Raw genomic sequence first — 12,240 nt, forward strand, 5'->3', positions numbered from 1 at the left:
TCCTCTGAACCTTGGTGACAGGGCCTTCCTGCAGCTACTAATTCAGTCTATAGTGGGAGCATTCATGTCTGAAGAGGAAGATGAGACTGTTTTCTTTCTGCAACTACAAGGTAGGACATTTTGAATATATATTTCAGAAAGCAATTTCAAGCAAAATATACCAGATGGAAATTTGTTGTTGTTTATATTCATCTCAATTTTACCTTGCATTTCTCTGCATGTCCCTTTCCCCTCTGTGCAAGCTGTCATGTTCACCTCCACTCTGCCCCTCTTAAACTATGGAGGAATTAATACACTCTAAAAGCGTGGTGATATGAAACCTTCACTGCTGCACTTGATCTAAGACTTGTGTGTGTTGTCACATAGTCAGTGTGTCACTAGGCTGCACGAGAACAGGATATTCCTCTCAGCTCCTCTGCCCTGTGACGTGGCCCTTGTGATTCTGGTAGAAGAGCCAGTGGGGAGTTTCAAACATGTGGTCAGCAGGTGGACATTCAGTTGAACATGATCAGAGCATTTGCAGTTGACAGCAGCATCTCAGCTGGGCTCACCAGGGATTCTCACCTCAGTTCAGAATTGACTGATGATAAACATGAGTCACTATAAGAAAAGAATCTTGGGGTGTCAGGTGATAGCGCAATGTGTTAAGTGCAGGTGGCACAAAGCTCAAAGACTGCAGTAAGGATCCCAGTTTGAGCCCTGGCTCCCCACCTACAATGGAGTCACTTCACAAGCAGTGAAGCAGGTCTGCAGGTGTCTATCTTTCTCTCTCCCTCTTTGTCTTCCACCATCTCTCTCTATTTATCTCTGTCCTATCCAACAATGACAGCAACAACAATAATAACTACAACAATAAAACAAAAAGGGCAACAAAATGGAATAAATAAATGAATATTTTAAAAAATAGAATCTGGAAGCTTTCAAAACTGTCAGGAAGTCCTGTCAAGTCACAAGGAATGTATGAGAGACAGTGAGATCACAGCCTAGCACTCTTGGTGCCCCAGCTGTCCTGACTGAGGAGTGTGGAGAGGGGCTGAAAGTCCTGCCTTTTCCACAAGCCACCCCCCGACCCCACTCCTGAACTGTATGTGTCTGACAGAGGCTTCTTCATCTGTGTCTCATCTCTGGCCCTCTGCACAGAGAGATGACAGGAGAGCCCATATCTCAGTTCTGAGTTCTTCACACTGCACAGTGCACTGTGTTCTGTGAGGGATTTATACAAATTATTATTGAAAGGTCACTAACATCACTGGTTAAAACTTTACCAGGAACCAGCAAAATAGTTCACTTAGACTATAAACCTGCCTTGCCATGTTGTGATCTAGCTTTGAGCCTGGCCCCTGCTTCAGTGCAGGAAACATCAGTGCTGTGATATCTTTCCCTTTTCCATGTCTGTCTCTGTCCCTTGCTTTATATCTGAAAAAGCCTGGAGCTTGAAGTCCCAGCAGCATAGTCAGTGGCTTCCAGCTCCCATGCTGCCTGTACAGCCTGTCTCCCTGCTGCTCTGAGCATGAAGGTGAACGGCCATCATCTGGAAACCAGAATGTCCTCTGGGCATGTGGCAGTGGGACTCGTCTTTGCATTCCAGACCTTGGTGGGGTCTCTGGGGAACTTCTGTCTGCTTTTCCACTACGTTTCCCTCAACTTCTCAGAGCTTAGGGTGAGGCCCACAGACGTGATTTTCAGACACCTGACCATCGCCAACTCTGTGGTCATTCTCTCCAAAGGAGTCACACAGACCATGGCAGCTTTGGGGGTGACAGACTTCCTCAGTGATTTGGGATGCAAACTTGTCTTCTACCTTCACAGGGTCGGCAGGGGGCTTTCCATGGGCACCACCTGCCTCCTGAGTGTGTGTCAGATGATCACCATCAGCCCCTGGACCTCCAGGTGGGCCCAGCACAAAGACAGGGCTGCCCACAACACTGAGCACTACACAGTCCTCATCTGGATACTGCACCTGTCAGTCAACTACGTTATTTTAGCAAGTATGACTAGTACACTGAGAAGCAAAAACATGACCCCAAAACAGGATTTTGGATATTGTTATGCCACATTGAAAGGTGGAATTGTAGCTTCACTCTACAGAGCACTGCTTTCAGTTCTTGATGCTCTATCTCTGGGCCTCATGACCTGGGCCAGTGGCTCCATGGTCTCCATGCTCCACAGGCACAAACAGCAGGTCCAGCACCTTCACAGAGCTCATGTCAACCCCAGAACTGCCCCTGAGACCAGGGCCACCCAGAGCATCGTGATGATGGTCAGTACTTTTGTCACCTGCTACACCCTCTCCTCCACCTGTCACCTCTGCATTGCTTTATCAAAGAATCCCAGCTGGTGGATGGTGAACCTCTCTGCTCTACTGGCTGCATCTTTCCCCACTGTCAGTCCCTTCCTCCTCATGAGTCACTGCTCCAGGTTGTGTGAGCCCTGCTGTGTCTGCATGAGGAATACAAGTGCTTCAATATGATCAAGAAATTTTAATGATGATCATTTGTTGTTTTAATATTTTTCTCATTTATTTCCTCATCTTTTTCAACATGGTTAGTATGATTAGCAAACTCTCATGATTCAGTCAAGTAGTGTAGACCAAGCTAGTAGTGTAGACCAAGCTTTGTCTCCATACTTTAAAAGTAAAGGGTAATGAAGATTATATTAAAGTACCATCTTTTTATTCCCTCCAGGGTTATTACTAGGGCTCGGTGCTGTCACCACAAATATACCACTCTTGGTGGCTTCTATTTTTCCTGTCTATTTTTTCTCTTCTATTTTATTGGTAAGACAGAGAGAAATTGAGAGGGGAGGGGTAACAGAAAGGGGTATAAGATAGACATCTGCTCTGTGCTCAGGAAGCATTCACTGTGCAGGTGGGAAGTGAAGACTCAAACCTCGGTCTTTGAGAGTACTAATGGGAGTGTCACTGCCTTGCCCCCAAATTATAGTTGTTACGTAGATTCCTTTTTTAATATTCATGTATTCCCTTTTTTGCCCTATTTGTTTTTTCATTGTTGTAGTTATTGTTGATGGTGGTGTCCTTATTGTTGCATAGGACAGAGAGAAATGGAGAGAGGAGGGGAAGACAGAGAGGGGGAGAGAAAGGTAGACACCTGCAGACCTGCTTCTCTGCTTGTGAAGCGACTCCCCTGCAGGTGTGGAGCCAGTATCCTTACACCTGTCCTTGTGCTTTGCACCACATGTGCTTAACCCGTTGTGCTACCACCCAGTCCCCATCATATAGATTCATATGGGACTCAAAGTATTTTAATTTTAAAAATAGAAAAGTCCTGATTCTGCGTTTTAGTAAAGCAATAGGCCCTAAGACACTCCACGGCTTCCCAGAGGTCAGTGGGTATCGGGAGAGGCCAAAGCCTCCCTGTCCACCACAGGGATCACCTAAGAGCTGATGGGAAACTAGGTGACCTGTTAACCTGCAGATTATTACCTACCTCAACACCATGCGAGATTAGTTAGTAAAGTAGTAAAAATATTGTACTTCTCCTGAGTTAGTGGTGGAAAAGTTCAACGACATGGATGTATTAGTTGGGGAGAAGGAGAAAATGAGACAAGGAGAGATGAACAGAAGGGCAGCAGGAAGGCAAAAAGAAACAGGATGAGCTCAGCACAAAGTCACAGCAACTCTTCCACTTAGCTGAGTCCTTCTGACAATCAAAGGGAGCTTACCATGTAGTTAGCAGCTGAAGGGCTGAATACATGTGTGGCATGTCAGATAAAATGAATATCTAGCAACCTCAGCTTCTGTCAACTTGCCTCTGCCTTGCTGAAGGGGCATATAATGCATCTAGACTGGAACTCAGCAGCTCAGCGCTTTCTGAATGATTTGGGCTTTCTGGCTTGTGCAATAAATTCCCTTCTCCTTCATCCAATCTTGGCTCCGGTCTCCTCAATTTTCTAATGGGATTCCTAGGTTCGAGTCCCTAACAATAACTGAGGTACCTGCCATTTGATATCTACCCCGTGTCATCTATATCTTTGCTGTGTCCCTAAACTCCTCTGTAGATATACCCCTTATGCTTCTTGCTGATGTCAGCTTCTTGTAGACTGTCTTTGTTACAAACCTATGAACAGATAGACTGTTCTTTCTTAGGGCACGCACTTCTCCTGTCTCCCTCAGACAGGTGTTTGCCACACCGGTCTTTCTTAGAATAAACTTTGGTCTTAGGATATATTTCCTTGTTTGATTAACTTTGAGTTAGCCTGGTGGAGATTTCAGTGTCAAGGGCCAGTACCCGCATGCCTGTACTACGAATCCACTATTCCTGGAACCAATTTTTTATTTTAAGTTTTCTTGCATAAGACAGGGAGAAATTGAGAGAGGAAGGGGAGACACACACACAGAGAGAAAGACACCTTTAGACCTGCTTCACCACTATCGAAGTGACCTTCCTTCAGGTGAGAAGACAGGGGCTTGAACTAAGCATTTAAGGTTTGAATTAGTAAACTGAATTTTAACACTGGGATTAAATTGCTAATGCATTTCTAATAATAACTTTTAAAAAATATTAAATCACCTAGAATCTTAGACCAGGAAGATCATAAGCAACTAGTCCTGTCAGTATCTAAGAAGCAGTTATTTGTAAATAGTATCAAATGACATAAATCATGATATGATCTTACATGGTACAGTAAATCCTAACCATAGGATTTTCAAAGTAAACCAAGTTCCCAAATAACTTGATCATAGGAATAATTATCTATTGCCTTCTTAAACTCTAAGGCAGGAAGGAACCTTCCTCATTCTCTGTAAAATCCACATTTCTCCCAGTCCTAGAAGCTCTGAGGTTTTGCTTCATGCTTCTTTCGATCCCCTGCCATGTGACACTGCATCTACTGATCTCAACCAAATCAATGCAGCCAGTGTCACCTTGACATCTTTCACTTTGGAGTGTGTCCAGAGATGCCAGGCGTGGAATGTCAGCCCTTCAGCTCCTTTACTCTGGTGAGACATTTCCCAGCTCACAGAACTCCATTTTGGGTGGTGCACTTCCTGACAAAGTTACTGAACCTGGATATAGATCAGTGACCATGAGATAGAGCATATGTTCACATGTATCCATAAGGTAGGGGGAAATATATACTTTAAAGTAAAAATGCACAATAGCTTGCAATGACTCAGTAAGTGCAGCAAACAAGCATAATGACTATGCAAAAAGCCTTTTATGATCAATGGTCTCGGGTTCAATCCCCGAACCATTGTAAGCCAGAGTTAATCAATACTCTGATAAAAAGAAAAAAAAAACATGATCACCCAATTGTGTGCTGGTGCAGCCCCTGTGTAAAGCAGGCTGGTGAGTCCTCACACAAACAGAGAAACCTTATGAACTAACAGTGCGACTACTGAATATGTCCAAATATTAAAAAGCACTAGTGCAAAATGTATTTGTGGAGGGCTGGGTGGTGGCGCACCTGGTTGAGCACATATGTTACAGTGCTCAAGGACCTATGTTCAAGTCCCTGGTCCCCACCTTCAGGGGGAAAGCTTTGCAAGTGGTGAAGCAGGGCTGCAGGTATCTCTATGTCTCTCTTCCTATCACCCCATTTTTTTTATTTCTGGCTGCCTCTATCAAATAAAAAAGATAATACAAAATTTTTTCATTGTATTTGCTTCCTATGCCCATGGTTCAACTATTCATGTAGACAAAATGCAGACCCAACCTAAACTCCCAACAACAGAACAAGACAAGATAAAGAAGTTATGGGAGTTGGAGAGATGCCTAGTGGTTGTACAAAAGAGAAAGAGAAGGATGAATATGCGATGACCCCACTTACAGACAGAAGTGAAAAATAAGAAGAACAGAAGGGAAAACACTCAGCAGAACTTGGACTGGAGTTGGTGTACTGCTCCAAAGTAAAAGACTCTGGGGTGGTGGGGAGGGTTCATGTCCTGGTACAAGATGGTGGAGGAGGACCCAGTGGGGGTTGAATTGTTACATAGAAAACAGAAATGTTACACATGTACCGACCACTATATTTTACTATTGACTGTAAACCATTAATTCACCTAATAATAAATCAATAAATGAATAAACTAAACAGAGGGACCAAAAATACTATCCTGCAATCACAGAGAATGACACTGTAGTGGGCTGGGTAATGACACACTCAGTTTAAGCAGACATATGCACAAGGATCTGGTTTGACCCCCACTCCCCTCCTTCAGGAGGAAAGCTTCACCTGCTTTCAGTTGTAAGTGGTGGTTATAATATTTTTTAATTTTTATTTATAAAAAGGAAACACTGACAAAAACCATAGGATAAGAGGGGCACAACTCCACACAACTCCCACAACTGAAACTCTGTATCCCATCCCATCCCTTACCCTGATAGCTTTCCTATTCTTTATCCCTCTGGGAGTATGAGACACAGGTTTATTATGGGATGCAGAAGGTGGAAGGTCTGGCTTCTGTAATTTCTTCCCCGCTGAACATGGGCATTGACAGTTGGATCCATATTACCAGCCTGCCTCTCTCTTTCCCTAGTGTGGTGGGGCTCTAGGAAAGCAGGGATCCAGGACACATTGGTGGGGTCGTCTGCCCTGAGAGGTAGTTGGCATCATGGTAGCATCTGGAACCTGGTGGCTGTAAAAATAGTTAACATATATATACAGACAAATTGTTCATAAAGTATGGAAGAATTTATATGAAGAATAGTTTACATGAAGGTAGTTAGTAATTTTAAATTTTTATTAGTGATTTATTATTCATTTACATGATTGTAAGATAACTGTAGTATAATTCCGTATATTTTGCACCATGAGAGTTCCTTTCTTTATTTTTATATTTTTTAAGAGGTGTTCAACTCCACACAATTCCCACCACCAGAATTCCATATCCCATCTCCTCCACTGATAGCTTTCCTAATGTGTAACCTTCCTGAAACATGGACCCAAGGTCATTATTTAGTGCAGAAGTTGGATGGTCTGACTTCTGTAATTTCTTCCCCCCCGAACATGGGCGTTGGCAGGTCAATCCATACTCCCAGGCTGTCCACCCTAAGAGTTCTGTGTCCTATCCTCTCCACTGGAAATTTTTCTGTTCTTTATCACACCAGGGTATGGACCAAAATTATTTTTGGTGGTGCAGAAGGTTGGAGTTCTGCCTTCTGGAATTGCTTCTCTACTGGATGTAGCTACTGGAATTTCTATTTGATTCATACCCCTAGATTTTTTTCACTTTTTAAAAAATATTATTGCACTAGTGATTTAATAATGATCAACAATATTGTGAGATTCGAGGGGTATAACTCTGGAGCCAGGTGGTGGCACACCTGGTTAAGTACACACACTACAGTGCGCAAGACACAGGTTCAAGGCCCTGGTCCCCAACTATAGGGTTGGTGGGAAACTTCACGAGTGGTGAAGTAGGATTACAGGTATCTCTCTTTCTCTTTCCCTCTGTACCCCCCCATTCTCAATCTCTCTCTGTCTCAATCCAACAATAAATAAAATACTTTTTAAAATAGGGATATAGTTCCCACCACCAGAGTTCTGTCTCCTAGCCCCTTCTGTATCTTGTCCCCTGCCTGGATGTGTCCCTATTCTTTATCCCTCTGGGAGTATAGACCAAAGATCTTTATGGGATGCAGAAGGTGGGAGGTCTGGCTTCTGTAATTGCTTCTCAGCTGGCCATGGGTGTTCACCAGTCAATCACTACTTCCAGTCTCTTTCATTTTCTTTTTCTTTCTTATTTTGTTAAAAGGGAGAAACTGCCAGTGAAGCCATGAGCCTGCAGGCTCATGGGCTCTGAGCTGTGCCAAGAAACAAATGATTGTAAACTAAATTATTATAAAGATCTTCAGTGATGACTGTTCATCCCATGACTTGTAACACAGAAAACACCCTTATCTAGTCTGTCAGGTTCCAAATCTCTGCTCATCACCTAAGAGTTGCACTCACTCAGTGGGACACAGATCACTAAGGTTCTCAGCAGAAAACAAGTCAGCACAGCAGAGAAGCCAGGAGCCCAGGAGCCATCAGCTCCTGTCAGAGCCCAGCCCTTCCTGCTCCTCTAAGGAGCCCCTGCTGCTCCAGGGACCCTGGGAGGACAGAGCCCCTCTCCCCTGAGCAGTGGTCTCTGTGGGGGCCATTGTGCAAAGTGTGTCACTGTCCTCACAGCCAGCACCTGGGTTCTTCCCATCAGCATCCCCAGTCCCCAAGGCTGCCCTGTCACTGCCACTCCTGGTGACATACTCACTGGGGCTCAGCAGGGAGGTGAGGTCACTGATCACAAGGCCATATCTCAGGGTCTGGCTGCATCTGCTCACACAGGCAGAGGCCATGGCCCCTTCACACCGAGTCCCCTGTCCCTGCAGGGGCAGAGAGCCGGGACCTCCTGTGCCATCTCAAGGCAGAGTCTGTAAGGAAGGAGGTGCAGTAGGAGTCTGGTGAGTGACTGTCAGCTGAGGGGTTCTGTGGGGACAGGGCTCCAGTTCCCAAGACCCAGGGTGGGAGGTTCCTGAGACAGGAGCTGGGGTCGACTGAGAAATGGGGCTGCAGACTACACACCCTGGCCCTGCTGCTGTCCTTGCTGGCAGGAACCGCTGCCATTATTTCAAATACAACTGACACATGAATGTCTGGGAAGGTGACACAGGGGATAAACCTTGGACTCTCCACCATGAGGCCCTCAGCTGGACCCTGGCATCATATGTGCCCAGTGATGACCAGTTCTTCCCCTCTCTAAATCTCTAATAAATATGTAAACACATTTGAAAAAATAATGATGTTTGACTTCAGATTTTTAATATTTACAGTTTGAAAATCTAACGTCATTAATTCTTACGGAAACTGAACATCCCTTTTCAGTTTGAGAGGAGGTTCCTGTTAGTCCCCCTGTAAAGAGCAGGAAGGATCTACTGGCATTCTGGAGTCTGTGCAGACAGTGTCATTAGAGGGCAGGCTGCAGCCCCAGCTGTGTCCTCTGAACCCAGGTGACAAGGCCTTCCAGAAGCTACTAGTTCAGTCTATAGTGAAAACATTCATGTCTGAGGAGGAAGATGAGACTGTTTTCTTTTTTTTTTTTTTTTTTTCTTTTTTTTTATTTTTTTTTTATTTTTTATTTTTTATTTAAGAAAGGATTAATTAACAAAACCATAGGGTAGGAGGGGTACAACTCCACACAATTCCCACCGCCCAATCTCCATATCCCACCCCCTCCCCCGATAGCTTTCCCATTCTCTATCCCTCTGGGAGCATGGACCCAGGGTCACTGAGGGTTGCAGAAGGTAGAAGGTCTGGCTTCTGTAATTGCTTCCTCGCTGAACATGGGCGTTGACTGGTCGGTCCATACTCCCAGTCTGCCTCTCTCTTTCCCTAGTAGGATGGGTCTCTGGGGAAGCTGAGCTCCAGGACACATTGGTGGTGTCTTCAATCCAGGGAAGTCTGGCCGGCATCCTGATGACACCTGGAACCTGGAGACTGAAAAGAGAGTTAACATACAAAGCCAAACAAATTGTTGAGCAATCATGGACCCAAAGCTTGGAAAAGTGGAGAGGAAGTATTAGGGAGGTACTCACTGCAAACTCTAGTATACTTCTGCTTTCTTACTTTGGTGCCATACTCCAAACTCAGTCAATTTCTGCTTTGTGTTTCTACTTCTTTTTTTTTTTACATGCATAACATTCCCCAGATTCACATTTAGCAATACAACCCCCACTATTTCATTCATCATTTTTCATGGACCTGTATTCTCCCCACCCACCCACCCACCCCAGAGTCTTTTACTTTGGTGTAATACTCCAATTCCATTACAGGTTCGACTTGTGTTTTCTTTTCTAATCTTGTTTTTCAACTTCGGCCTGAGAGTGAGATCATCCCATATTCATCCTTCTGTTTCTGACTTATTTCACTCAACATGATTTTTTCAAGGTCCAGCCAAGATCGGCTGAAAACGGTGAAGTCACCATTTTTTACAGCTGAGTAGTATTCCATTGTGTATATATACCACAACTTGCTCAGCCACTCATCTGTTGTTGGACACCTGGGTTGCTTCCAGGTTTTGGCTATTACAAATTGTGCTGCCAAGAACATATGTGTACACAGATCTTTTTGGATGGATGTGTTGGGTTCCTTAGGATATATCCCCAGGAGGGGAATTGCAGGGTCATAGGGTAGGTCCATTTCTAGCCTTCTGAGAGTTCTCCAGACTGTTCTCCACAGAGGTTGGACCAATTGACATTCCCACCAGCAGTGCAGGAGGGTTCCTTTGACCCCACACCCTCTCCAGCATTTGCTGCTGTTACCTTTTCTGATGTGTGACATTCTCACAGGAGTGAAGTGATATCTCATTGTTGTCTTGATTTGCATTTCTCTGACAATCAGAGACTTGGAGCATTTTTTCATGTGTTTCTTGGCCTTTTGGATCTCTTCTGTGGTGAATATTCTGTCCATGTCCTCCCCCCATTTTTGGATGGGGTTATTTGTTGTCTTGTTGTTGAGTCTGGCAAGCTCTTTATATATGTTGGTTATTAAACTCTTATCTGATGTATGGCATGTAAAGATCTTCTCCCATTCTGTGAGGGGTCTCTTGATTTGGGTAGTGGTTTCTTTTGCTGTGAAGAAGCTTTTTAATAGAACAAATGCTACAAATGTTTATCTGGAACCAGAAAAGACCTAGAATTGCCAAAACAATCTTGAGAAAAAAGAACAGAACCGGAGGCATCACACTGCCAGATCTCAAACTATATTATAGGGCCATTGTCATCAAAACTGCTTGGTACTGGAACATGAACAGACACACTGACCAGTGGAATAGAATTGAGAGCCCAGAAATGAGGCCCCACACCTATGGACATCTAATCTTTGACAAAGGGGCCCAGACTATTACATGGGGAAAGCAGAGTCTCTTCAACAAATGGTGTTGGAAACAATGGGTTGAAACATGCAGAAGAATGAAGCTGAATCACTGTATTTCACCAAATACAAAAGTAAATTCCAAGTGGATCAAGGACTTGGATGTTAGACCAGAAACTATCAGATATTTAGAGGAAAATATTGGAAGAACTTTTTTCCGCATAAATTTTAAAGACATTTTCAATGAAACGAATCCAATTACAAGGAAGACTAAGGCAAGTATAAACCTATGGGACTACATCAAATTAAAAAGATGAGACTGTTTTCTTTCAGCAACTACAAGGTAGGACATTTTGAATATATATTTCAGAAAGCAATTACAAGCAACAATATACCTGATGGTATTTTGTAGTTGTTTATATCAATCTCCATTTTACCTTGCATTTCTCTGCATGTCCCTTTCCCCCCTGTGCAAGCTGTCATGTTCACCTCCACTCTGCCCCTCTTAAACTAAGGAGGAATTAATATATGCCAAATAGCATGGTAATCTGAAACCTTCACTGCTGCACTTGATCTAAGACTTGTGTGTGTTGTTACATAGTCAGTGTGTCACTAGGTTGTATGAGAACAGGACATTCCTCTCAGCTCCTGTGCTCTGTAACATGGCCCTTGTGATTCTGGTAGAAGAGCCAGTGGGGCTTTTCAAACATGCGGTCAGCACGTGGCCATTCAATTGACCATGGTCAGAGGAAGCTTCCTTTGCAGTTGACAATGGCAGGTCAGCTGGGTTCACCAGGGATACTGATCCTCAATGCAGAATTGACTGATCAAAAATATGAGTCTTTATAAGAACAAAATCTGAAAGCTTTCAAAACTGTCAGGAAGTCCTGTCAAGTCACATGGAATGTATGAGACAGTGAGATCACAGTCTAGCACTCCTGGTGCCCCAGCTGTCCTGACTGAGGAGTGTGGAGAGGGGTTGAAAGTCCTGCCTTTGCCACAAGCCGCCCCACTCTGCTTCTGTGCTGTGTGTGTCTGACAGAGGCTTAATCATCTGTGTCACATCTCTGGCCCTCTGCACAGAGAGATGACAGGAGAGGCCATGTCTCAGGTCTGAGTTCTTTACACTACACAGTGCACTGTGTTCTATGAGGGGTTTATATAAAGTGTTATTGAAAGGTCACTAACATCAGTGGTTAAAACTTTACCAGGAACCAGACTATACGCCTGCATTGCCATGTTGTGATCTAGCTTTGAGCTGGCCCCTGCTTCAGTGCAGGAAACATCAGTGCTGTGATATCTTTCCCTTTTCCATGTCTGTCTCTGTCCCTTGCTTTATACTGAAAAAGCCTGGAGCTTGAAGTCCCATCAGCATAGTCAGTGGCTTCCAGCTCCCATGCTGCCTGTACAGCCTGTCTCCCTGCTGCTCTGAGC

The 12,240-nt window shown here is 44.2% G+C and overlaps 1 protein-coding gene across 1 annotated transcript; it reads left to right on the forward strand.

The window, feature by feature from the left end:
• Positions 1-1,510: 1,510 nt before the first annotated feature.
• LOC103127935 (vomeronasal type-1 receptor 4-like) lies at positions 1,511-2,470 on the forward strand. Its single transcript, XM_007538817.2, has one exon. It carries the CDS (start codon positions 1,511-1,513, stop codon positions 2,468-2,470), a length of 960 nt encoding a protein of 319 aa, XP_007538879.2.
• Positions 2,471-12,240: the final 9,770 nt, after the last annotated feature.

This window comes from Erinaceus europaeus, chromosome 2, assembly GCF_950295315.1.
Source record: "Erinaceus europaeus chromosome 2, mEriEur2.1, whole genome shotgun sequence".
In the NCBI taxonomy this organism is placed as follows: Eukaryota; Metazoa; Chordata; class Mammalia; order Eulipotyphla; family Erinaceidae; genus Erinaceus; species Erinaceus europaeus.

Coding starts and splice junctions, on each gene's coding strand:
- LOC103127935 (XM_007538817.2), top strand. CDS start 1,511: ATGAAGGTGAACGGCCATCATCTGGAAACCAGAATGTCCTCTGGGCAT.